Source organism: Chlorocebus sabaeus, chromosome 18 (assembly GCF_047675955.1).
Source record: "Chlorocebus sabaeus isolate Y175 chromosome 18, mChlSab1.0.hap1, whole genome shotgun sequence".
NCBI lineage: Eukaryota > Metazoa > Chordata > Mammalia > Primates > Cercopithecidae > Chlorocebus > Chlorocebus sabaeus.
The window spans coordinates 74,760,042-74,772,091 of NC_132921.1; the positions used below are offsets into that span (position 1 = coordinate 74,760,042).

A 12,050-nucleotide genomic window follows, 5' to 3' on the forward strand; every position below is an offset into this window, starting at 1 on the left:
CTCAAATGGAGTGGGCAAGTTTCAAAGACCAGTCTTACCAACTTTCAGATGTCTAGACTCCAAGTGCCAGTTCCTTCCCGGTGTTCAGCCACTGCGTTGATCCTCCGCAGGGGCTTGCCATGTGCTGCTCTGGCGAGGCATTCCACTGGGGCAACTGCCTACCAGGGAGCACTCTCAGGATCTGCGGCGCTCAAGCTGGCCAGAGTCCCCCGCAGGGATGCTCCACAGGGCAGGCCTAAGCCGCCTAAGGGGGTTGCCTCAACCCTCCGTTAATCACCTCGCTTCCTGGTCAGGGAACCAAGAAATGTAGCAGGACGAGCCACAGACAAAATCCCTCAGACACCGAGTTAAAGAAGGAAGGGTTTTATTCAGCCACGGGCATCGGCAAGCCTCCTGTCTCAAAAACCGAGCTCCCCGAGTGAGCAATTCCTGTGCCTCTTAAGAGCTTAAAACTCTAAGGGGGTCCACAGGCACTGGTAATCACAACGGAACAGAACAGGACAGGGATTTTCCCAGTGCTTTTCCATACAGTGTCTGTAATCTATAGATAACATAACCGATTAGGTCAGGGGTCGATCTTTTAACTACGAGGCCCAGGGTGTGGGGCCGGGCTGTCTGCCTGTGGATTTCATTTCTGTCTTTTAGTTTTTACTTCTTTCTTTGGAGGCAGAAATTGGGCATAAGACAATATGAGGGGTGGTCTCCTCCCTTATTAGCATTACTGAGTTTGCCTCTTGGTGAAGGCAGGGCCCGTAGACCTCCACTGTAAAAGCAGCTTTCCCTATGACATTAAGAAAGAGCATTGCCTAGATCTATTGTGATTACGGTAATGGTAAATTCTGAATATTTTTAATATTAACTAGGGAAAAGATGCCCCACTCTGTGACTTCATCATAATACTAAGCAGTCAGGGAGCACCCTCAGCAGATACGGCTGATCATCCTCAAGAAAGGACTATTAAAATTACTTATCATCAGAAGTCAGAGGAAAACAGAAAAATGTAAGGAAACTTTAAACAGATAAATTAAAAAATAAACTATGAGTCCAATCTCATTTCTTCTACCTTCATTCTTTCTTCTATCTTCAGTTTCAATTCTTTTTCAAATCTCTTTCTAGATAACAACTAAATCTCATTAACATAAAGTTTAGGGCAGGCACGGTGTCAACACTGTCAACACTTGTCTCTATAACAAAATTAAAAAATAAAAGATCATACAACAATGGACTGAGACTCCAGGAACAAGCTGCATCATCACTGGCTTGTGTTCTCTGTCAGAAAAAGAAGCAAGCATCTAGGTCCACTGTTTTTTTTTTTTAAGATGGAGTTTTGCTCTGGGCTGGCCTGCAATAGCATGATCTCGGCTCATGGCAACCTCCACCTCCTGGGTTCAAGTGATTCTCCTGCCTCAGCCTCCTGAGTAGCTAAGATTACAGGCTCTGTAATCCTGTCGTGTAATGCACCACCATGCCCAGCTAATTTTTGTATTTTTAGTAGAGATGGGGTTACTCCATATTGGTCAGGCTGGTCTCGAACTCCCGACCTCAGGTGATCCACCCACCTCAGCCTCCCAAAGTGTTGGGATTACAGGTGAGAGCCACTGCACCCGGCCCCACTTATTTCTGTTGATTTGACTTTTCTTAAAAATAACTTTCATTTCCCCTGGAAGTACTGAATGTGAAGTATTAATGAGGGTCTGATTCAAACAGAAACATCTATTCTTTGTCACTTTCTACTCTGAACTGCCCACAGCCAGCCAGGAATCTGTGCTTCACAAACTGCAAGCTTTACAACTGTTGCCACAGAGGAAGAAACACACAAGGACAAAAGCACATTCGCCGTCTGGATACAGTGCAGTAGAAATAATCAGGGTTTTGCCTCAGAGTGGGTCTGTAACTTTAGGAACTTGAGGTCTCAAACACAAGGCATCTAAATGCAGGAACCACACCACCACTGCTGAGCCACATTTGACCAAACTAAAGCACTTCTGGACAGAAGACATCGGATCTCTGCAAGGCTTTGCCAGAGAGGAGTGGCCACAAAGCCACTTTAAAATAAAATCTATTAGCATGCACAATTTAGAACTCTGTGAAATAAAGAATTTCAAAAGCCTGAGAACTTCATCACTCTGTTAACTAAATATAGAATGACATTTTGCTCTACAGTGCCTAGAAAGGCAGTAACGCGACCTGTCAGAGTAACTAAGACAAACACTGGTCAGTAAAGAGGCATGATGTCAAATGCCCGTCTTTCCAGCTACAAACTATTTTTCTCCCTTTCTTTTAATAGTAATAGGCAACAAGCAAATAACACAGAACTTTTTTCAGCTAAAACAAACAAACAAACGAACAACACTAAAATATAACTAGCCTCTTGTCAGGTGAACTGACAATCTGTATTTAGTATAATCAACTTCAATTTTTACAATACAATCATCCTACAGCGAAAATACTCTAATTCCTTTTTCTTTCATCCATTAGTCCGATTTTTTTAAGCATTACTTGTGATTAAGATCTTCATTTAGAACAAATCGACTTTCACATTTTGAAGGAGCTAATAAAAACCTCAAGGAGGACTGTTCTGGAAAGCAGCTTATCCTGTCCATTTGAAATTCTCTCCGTGATGCTATGACAGAATTGACAGTGGTCGTGGCAGGCAGTAGTGGTGTCTGGTAACCAGATTCCTATGCTAACAGCCCCAAAGCAAGGCGTAATGGGGAAGGGTATTATTTTAAAGTTGACAGTTCTACCACCATGTTTACATATAAGCATTTTGCAAAAAAAGAGGGGGGAAAATAAAACTAACAAAGTTGCATTTTACAGGGGATGGCAGAGCATCACCCACAACTGCTTTAGGTGCCACACAGCACTGAAGAAATTTTAAGCATTATTAAGATCACTAGATTATTCTGGGTCTACTTTTTCAGTTACAGAACTTTTACCAAAAAGAATAAGGAAAAGCAAAAGGAACAAAAATATTATTCTTAACAACCTAAATGAGAATCTCATATTCAATTAATTAAAAGCTTGAATTTCTCCCTCTCAGGCCAGCCAGGAGGCTGAACGCCTTGCCTTACCATACACGGGCAACCTGACGAGGGCAAAATAAAGAAGTATTTTTCATGTCATCTTTCACAGACTGAATCACAAAACTCCTCCAGGACTCAGAAAAGAAAAGTTAATATGTAGAAATCCATTCATTACACAACAGGGCTGAATGCCTACAATAACTTTTGATCAAAATGGTAACTTTATGTTCTGTGAAAAAACCAAGGGCAGTTTTGAAGACTTCTATAAATATTAAACATGTCCAAAAACGTCACTAATAAACCAAGAAACACTTCCATACAATATACACCTAAAGAATCTTCTGCAAGTAAAGATACAATTCTTAAAGAAAATGATATGCAACAAAGAAGGATATAATTAAATAACAGGAACATAATGTAAAGATACAAAGTGAAACAGAACAGCATCAATTACACAAGGTGAAAAGAAATCCTTTTAGAAATTTTGTCAAGAAACTGATGTGATCCCGTGTTCCCAAAAATAAGTAGTTTCTATTCCATCACCCTGGAAGAGCTACTTATAGCTTAGTCTGCAACAGGCTGCTTCTAAGGAGTGAGCTCGATGTCCAACACTAACCATAATTTGTTAATGTCTTGATATCAAGCTGTTAAATATAATCAAGCACTGAAAACCACTCAACTCTGGAAAGTATAAATTCTCAACCCATTAGGAGAGTTTACTGAAGTGTCTAAGTCCTTCCTGCACACCAGGCCCAGACACAGAGGAACGGGCACTCGGTCGACTAGTGGCAGAAATGGGGAATCACTGGTCCTCCTGCGCCTAAAGCAGTGGGAAGCAAATAACTTACCTTATTAAGTAAGGGGAAGGCACAGTATTAACAAGACAGATGCACTTAAAATTGTGTGTTTCAAAACACTGGGAGGCTAGACCTACCAGATTCACTTCTGATCAGAACAAAAGACCTTTCCTTGACGCTTACTGGACTTGAGTAATGTCAGTGCAAACAGATTAGCCGGGCTTTGGGAAAATCTTGCAAATTTCCCACCAAAACCACACATATGGCAAAACAGGTATCTTTTCATATTTATGAACATTCTAAGAAATACATAATTACAGAGTCATGGTGCTGCCAAATTTCTGAAATTTTGTTTTATGTCTGTGCTCTCCTGAATGCCAGGATGAGATCTGCATAGAGGAGAGGGTATGCTTTGAGATCAGACACACCTAATTGGCTTTTTAGTCCAGGCACCACTTCTTAGCAGCTGAGTCATTTTGGGAAAAGCTGAACTATTTTTACTCTCCTTGCCTAATAATCTGTTTTTTCATTCATAAAATGGGTGTAATTGTGTAACTTGCTTTATATGGTTGCTGGGACGATTAAATAAGATGAAACAGTTAAAAATTACACCAGATGCTTGCTCCAAACAGGAAGCAAATATTAGCTATTATTATTAAAATGTGAAAAAAGCTATGAAAAACAGTTATCCTCTATGGATGAAACACATTAAAGCATTTAAAAATCTAAAGCTATCATTAGTACAATTAAAAAGATTCATATTCTAGTAAGACAGGGAAAGACATTCAACTAAGCAAAAACTTACTTCAAGGCCGCATAATAAAATGTTCCAAACCAAACACCAGAAGTTATTAGATGCACTGGAATCAGAACTTTTCCATACTGTCTAAATGTCTTCTTGAACCGTTGATAAAGACTAATAGATTTGTCTTGCAAAGGATCAGGCTCTTCCTTTTTTTCTGGAGTTCCCTGAGCTGTGGCACTGGATGAAAAAACCCTCTTGAATGAAACACGTTGCTTCCCTTGCTTATGGCGAAGGACTCCTGGTTGGGGTGAATGAGTATCCAATGGCCTCCTTTCCTTTGCAACACACTGGGCAGCAGATAAATTCAACCATTGTTTTTGAGGGCCTTGTACCAAAACCACTTTGGATTCAGCATTGTACAAAAGTAAAGGTCCCTTTACATTTTGACAGCGTCCAAAAAGACCAGCATTATGTGGTTCCAAGCATGTCCTGCGTGCCAGTCGAGATACAGTCCGTGGTACGTTCCATTGCATTTTGAAGAGTGTTGATAGGTTTCAGCTTCTATAAAGACAATTTTTTTAAAAAATTAGGTAATACTGAGGCTTCCATTTTAAATCAATTCATTTGAAAATCAATCATTAACCATCAGGAAGTAAAAAGAGACACTGCTACACACTCCACAAAAACTGATGTTAGGGTATACAGTTTAAGCACAGTGTAATTTTAAAATCTCATAAAGGCCAGGTGCGGTTGCTCACGCCTGTAATCCCAGCACTTTGGGAATCCGAGGCAGGCGGATTGCTTGAGGTCAGGAGTTCGAGATCAGCCTGGCCAACATGGCAAAACCCCGTCTCTACTAAAAATACAAAAATTAGCCGGGTACAGTGGCACACGCCTGTAATCCCAGCTACTCAGGAGGCTGAGGCAGGAGAATTGCTTGAACCCAGGAGGTGGAGACTGCAGTGAGTTGAGATCGCACCACTGCCCTCCAACCTGGATGACAGAGTAAGACTCCGTTTCAAAAATAAAATAAAATAAAAATCTCACAGAACACACCATTTAAATATGCTACGGTAAACTAGTCCAGCTGACACCATGGGGAATAATGTTCTGAGGCCTCTTATTCTATAGAAACAGTGTGGTATAGTGTGGGAAAAATAAGATCTGGGTTCTGACGCTTTGGGGATACAATTCCACATAATTCCCTTTCAGACTCCAAGCCCAGGTCTACTACTAAAATGAAGATTACTTACAGGATTGTTACAAGGAACTACACAAAATTTCTGATGTAAAGACACTTTTGTAAACTAATGAGCATCATAAGTGTTATTTATGATTACAAATGTTGAGATCTGATGAACAGTTCATATAGCATTATTTACACTATAATGCCTTCAGACTGTTATCAAGTTATAAATCACTTATGCTACTGAATGGCAAGAAGAGATAGCCTGGTATTTATTTTCTTCCCCACCCCCATATCAATGGGGGAAGAGAAAAAAAGTGTACGGTGACATCTCACTATTTGATCTGGCATCGGCACAGAACGAAGATTTACAAGACAGCCAGACGCAGTGGCTTGGGCTTGTGGTTCCAGCTACTCGGGAGGCTGAGATGGGAGGACACTTGAGTCCAGGTATTTGAGGCTATAGTGCATTTGCGAACAGCTACTTCACTCCAGCCTGGACAATACAGCAACACTGCAAGTCTTTAAAAAAAAAAAAAAAAGAATCATAGAGACTTCCAGATAATTACTTAGCCTCTCTAGACAAAGGTTTTCCCAGTGGCAAATGTAACTACAGTAGCCACTGCCATATAGTCAATCAGTCCCCTTCCTTCAACATCAGGTGGTGCCACACAAGCCTTCCCACTCCCAACGCCAGCTCTACCTTACTACTACTAACATGCTGAGAACAGACAATTTAACTATATCCTAAATAACAGACAGTGAGGTCTGAATTAGCACCCCAATAAATTAGCACTCCAATAAATACAAATACTCCATCTTACATGAATATTCTTTATTCGGTGTACAAAGTTGACTGGCAAAACAAAAACTGTCATCGTATAAAAACATTCATTAGTAATTATCCACCAATAAAAATTAATCCCCTGACTCATCCCTCCCTAATGAAAAATTAACATCAGCGCCTAACAGACTCTCACAGATAATCCGACAACAGTACAAATGAGTTGATAAGGGAAACTACAAATCTTGCAAAATAAATAGGCCCCCAAGAAGTCTTTTAAAAAGCGATACTGGGCCAGGAGTGGTGGCTCACGCCTGTAATCTCAGTACTTTTTGGAATGCCGAGGTGGGCACATCACCTGGTGAGGAGTTCGAGACCAGTCTGGCCAATATGGTGAAAAATACAAAAAAAATTAGTCGGGCATGGCGGTGCACGCCTGTAATCCCAGCTACTTGGGAGGCTGAGGCAGGAGAATCACTTGAACCCCGGAGACGGAGGCTGCAGTGAGCCAAGATCACACTACTGCACTCCAGCCTGGGCAACAGAGTAAGACTCGTCTCAAAAAAAAGAAAAAAAGAAAAGTGATACTGGGGACTAATTTCAGACAAAGCAGACTGCAAACATTCTTTGATTATCAGAGTTAAAGAGGAGCACTGTATAATAACAATAATGAAAAGAAGACATAACAATCCTAAACATGCATATACCTAACAAGAGAGGATCAAAATAAATGAGGTGAAAACTGACAGAACAGAAAGGAAGAAAGAAATCCACTTAGAGACGTCAATACTCCGGTCAACAACCTTGATAAACCCAGCAGGCAGAATGTCTGTAAGGATAGAGTTAAACTAAACAACAATGTTAACCAATTTTATCTAACTGACATTTACATAATACTACATTCAACAACAGCAGAATATACATTCCCCTCAAGTTCACATGGAACATTCAATAAGCAGACCCCATGCTGGGCCATCAAATATACTGTAACAAATTCTAAAAAATGAAAATCATGCAAAGTTATGTTCTCAAACTGCAACAGAAGTATACTAGTTCCCAGATAGCTGGGAACTCACCCCAAACCCAATTATGTGGAAAATTAAACAACATACTTCTAAAAAAAAAATCTTCAAACTTCTAAAAAGAAATTTAAAAATACTTTGAAGTAATTGAAAACAAAAACACAACTTAACAAAATCTGTGGGATACAGCAAAGCAGAGCTTTGAAGACTAAACTTTGACCTTTTTCCTCTTGCCCAAATTCCTGTCGGGTCTGGGGAGTCACACCCTGCAAACCATGAAATTTCATCAGAGGGGTTTTATTTAACCCTATATAAATGGCTGCTTTCCAACTGGACTCTGGCATAACATCACGTGACAGATAAAGAAGGAAATCAAAATATTTTACCCCAAAACATGCTTCTTTGCCCTATTTTGAAATGATCCTGCAAAGCCTTTTTTTTTTTGGTGGAGAAAAACTGTATTTGTAAAGACTCTGTTAACATCATCAGAACCCCGCTTCCAGGTCTTCTCAATCCTTAAGTGGTTAACTGAGAGTCTAGCACCTTTTAAAGGTCCGAATCGGAAACATCTGCCATCTATTGTCTCTAAGGGCAGCCACCTTTGAGACTTCATCTAAGCATTAAGAACCTTAGTATCTACAACCCCTTATCTTAATTCAGGCACTCTTTTCTATTGATTCCAGGTCTTTAGATAATAACTCTTCCAACCAATTGCCAATCAGAAACTCTTTTAATCCAGTTATGACCCATATGTCCCCACTCTGAACTGTCCTGCTTTTCCACACGGAACCAATGTATATGTATACCCGACCTATACTGACTGATGTCTTATGCCTCCCTAAAACGTTTAAAGCCAAGCTGTAACCCAGTCACCATAGGCACATGTTCTCAGAACTTCTTGAGACTGTCTCAGACCTTGATCACTCACATTTGGTTCAAAATAAACCTCCTTAAACATTTCACAGAGTTTGACTCTTTCATCAACAGCTTACAGGAAGAATGCACATACTAGAAAAGAAGTAAGATCTATACTCAATAAGCTAAGTTACCTCCTTAAGAAACTAGAAAAGAGGAGCAAGCAGAAAGAAATAATAAAAATCAGAGCAGAAAGCAACGAATATGAGGAAAAGAAAACAAAAAAATAATCAACAAAACCAAAACCTAGTTCTTTGGAAAAAAAATGAATAAAACTGATAAATCTCTAGCCAAGATAACTAAGAGAGAACACAAATGACCAATATTAGAAATGAAAGAGGAGTCATAACTGATCCCACAGATACTGAAAAAGTAATACAGGAATACTATGAATAACTTTAACTCGATGACTGTGAGAAAAGATCTTATCAGAGGAATGCAAGTATTTTTAACTACCAGGCCCAAAGAGACATTAAAATGAGACCGAAATCACGCCGTACCGCCCCCTCACCAACCCACCTCCTCTGAGTTGTGTATTCACCTCTTGAAACTGCTTGTTATTGCCGTAAGTAGCTATGGATTAACCTAATAATTCACAATCTATAGCTTCACAACATGTAGCCAATAACTCAATGCTATGTCTGGGAACCTGAGAACTCCTGACAAGCAACTCTATTGGTTCCTTCCTTGTCCCCCACAATTTGGCCTTTAAAAATCCACTTACTTACAGCTGCTGCTAGGAAGTGTGTGTATTCAGGGCAACGTGAGTCTATGCTCCTGGGCTGCAATCCTCCGGCTCTGCCCAAATAAACTCTCTACTTACAATAATTTTGCTTCAGCTTATTTCAGGTTGACACCCACAAATTTGATAACTTAGATAAAACAGACCAAGTCCTCAAAAAGACAAATTGCCAAAACCCACACAAGGAGAAACAAAAGACTTTAATAATCTTATATTCATTATTCATTAAAGAAATGGAATCAAAAATTAATAACCTTTCCAAAAAAAAAAAAAAAAAAAACCCCGAGGCTCAGATTATTTGACTAGTGAATTCTACCAAACATTTAAGGAAAACATCATACAATTCAGAAAACACAGGCAGAGAAGACTAACCCATTCCATGAGACCAAAAGTGCCCTAATACCAAAACCAGCTACATATAATCCAAGAAAGGAAAACTACAGACTAATACCTCTTATAAACATAGAAAGTAAAAATCCTCAACACAATATTAGCAAGTCAAATCCAACAATGTCTAAAAACAATCATACACCTTGATTTAATCCAGATATGTAAAGGTAGTTCAACATTTAAGAATCAACTGAGAATAATGGACCTCTTCTTGGCCAAGCGGACCCTGGCGAAACCTTGGAAGCTGAGTTCAGGTCACACACCTGTTACAGGTGGTTAGACAGGTATGTGGGGGCAGGAGAGGGCTCTCTCCACCCACTAGAGATGTCTGGTGATGGTTCAGCAACTATCACACTACCTTTCTAAACGCGATCAATTGGCAGCAGGGGCCAGAGAGAGGACAGTTCCTGATGGTCCACACATGTTACACTCAAGTGTTAATTGAATGCAGGCACCAGGGAGAAGCAAAAAGGGCTTCCAATAAAATCTCAGGTGTTGGATGAGTGAGCCGAGCACGCATTAAGAGACAAAATGGCCGAGTATGACCTTCCAGGGGCACCCCACAGGAAAAGGGAAGAAAGCCTCAGGTGGACGTGCATACAATTTCCTAAACACACTGCTCGTGCTCGCTTCCCAAGTGTAAGGAGGGCACTGTACGTGCAGGTAGCCCAGGCTAAGGAGAATCATGGGAAAAGTGTGCAAGACACTGGAAGTGGGTCAGCCTGTGAAGTCCTAGGATCACGGTTAAACACTGCATTTACCCTTCACATGCCCGCTTGGGTCTTTCCCAAGCATACTTTCTTTCCTGTTCTAAAGCCTTTCTGAAAAAACTTCCACTACTTCTCTGAAACCTGCCTCAGTCTCTTTTTCTTCCTTTTGCCATCAGTCAAATGCTTTCTTCTCAGGAGGCAAGAAATGAGATTGCTGCAGACCTGTACAAATTCGCCACTGCTAACTTTTGGATACCTTCCACCAGTAACACACCCTTCAATATACCCCTATCTCACTAACCTCCATTAGGCTTTCTTCCCCAGGAGATAAACAGAACCTTATCTTGTGTAAAATGTACATTTACCAGGCACTAAAACCTCACAAGTATACAAGTAATCCTGTCACTAAACCTCCTGAGAACCAAAAAATCAGCCACAGATGTGTCTGTAACTTGTGTTTTTTCTGGGCACGCGCTCAAGCTGGCCCAATAAGCCTCCACTGACTGGGACACCTGCCTCAGTCACTCACTTTGGTTATTACAATCAATGTAACCCACCATATCAACAGGCTAAAGAAATAACATGATCATATGAATTGATGGAGCAAAAGCCTGACAAAATCTAACACCTATTCCCAACACCTACTCATGATTAAAAACAAGCTTCTCAGCAAACTTGGAGGGGAACTTATTCAACCTGATAAAGAACATCTACAACAAACCTACTGCTAAACTCATGCATACTTACTGGTGGGAGGCTGGACACTCCCATGGCTGGGAACAAGGCAAAGATGACAGACAGCCTCTACCGCCACCCTGATTCAACATCACACTGCAAGTCCTGGCTAGTGCAACAAGGCAAGAACAGAAACTTTAAAAGTACACCGATTGGAAAGGAAGATGAGAAACTTTTTATTGCATGTAGTAAGACTGTCTATGTAGAACATCCAAAAGAATCTATTAAAAGACTCCTAGAATACGCAAGTAGAGTGATTTTACAAGATCAAATATATGTTAACTGTCTATAGATACTAGCAATGATACATAAGAATTTGAAGTTAAAAAATACCATTTATATAAGAATATACTCTCCAAAAATACTTAGGTAATATAAACAAAATGTGTATGAGACCTATATAAGGAATTCTGTTTTCTTTCAAACTCTGAAAGAAATCAAAGGTCTAAATAAATGGAGAGACAGTCTACATTCACAGATAGAAAGACTCACTACTGTTAAGATACCAGTTTTTGTCAATATGATCTACAGATTCAACAATAATATCCGAATCAAAATCCTAGAAAACTGTTTCTTATATCAACAACCTGATTCCAAAGTTTATATGGAAAGCTAAAATACTCAGAACAGCCAACAAAATACTGGAGAATAACAAGGACTGACATTTGTTAGTAGACTCACATTATTAGACTTCACCAAAAAGCAGCATCTGTGAAAGAAAAAATTGGTAAGGTGGACTTCACTAAAAATAAAAAACATCTACTCTGCAACAGATACTGCTAGGAGAATGAAAAGACAAGTCACTAAGCAGAAAATATTTGTAAAACATGTATATGACAAAGGACTTGTATCCAATACAGTCACATATCGCACAGCTTCAGTTTCAGCCAGCAATGGACAGCATAAACGATGGTGCCGTAAGATAACAGAGCGGGAAAACTCCTATTGCTTAGAGACATCATATTCATGTGTTTGTGGTGATGACAGTGGAGGCAGAA

General features: G+C 40.0%; 1 protein-coding gene across 4 annotated transcripts in view; it reads right to left on the reverse strand.

Moving 5' to 3' along the window:
- The window catches only part of FAM210A (family with sequence similarity 210 member A), a 58,539-nt gene that overhangs the window by 14,904 nt on the left and 31,585 nt on the right, over window positions 1-12,050 (reverse strand). For all 4 annotated transcript variants that reach the window (XM_037982536.2, XM_037982535.2, XM_037982537.2 and 1 more), the window contains one exon: window positions 4,629-5,129. In XM_037982536.2, the coding sequence (XP_037838464.1) occupies window positions 4,629-5,101 (473 nt within the window). In that variant the 5' untranslated portion in view covers window positions 5,102-5,129. The remainder of the gene's footprint in view (window positions 1-4,628; window positions 5,130-12,050) is intronic.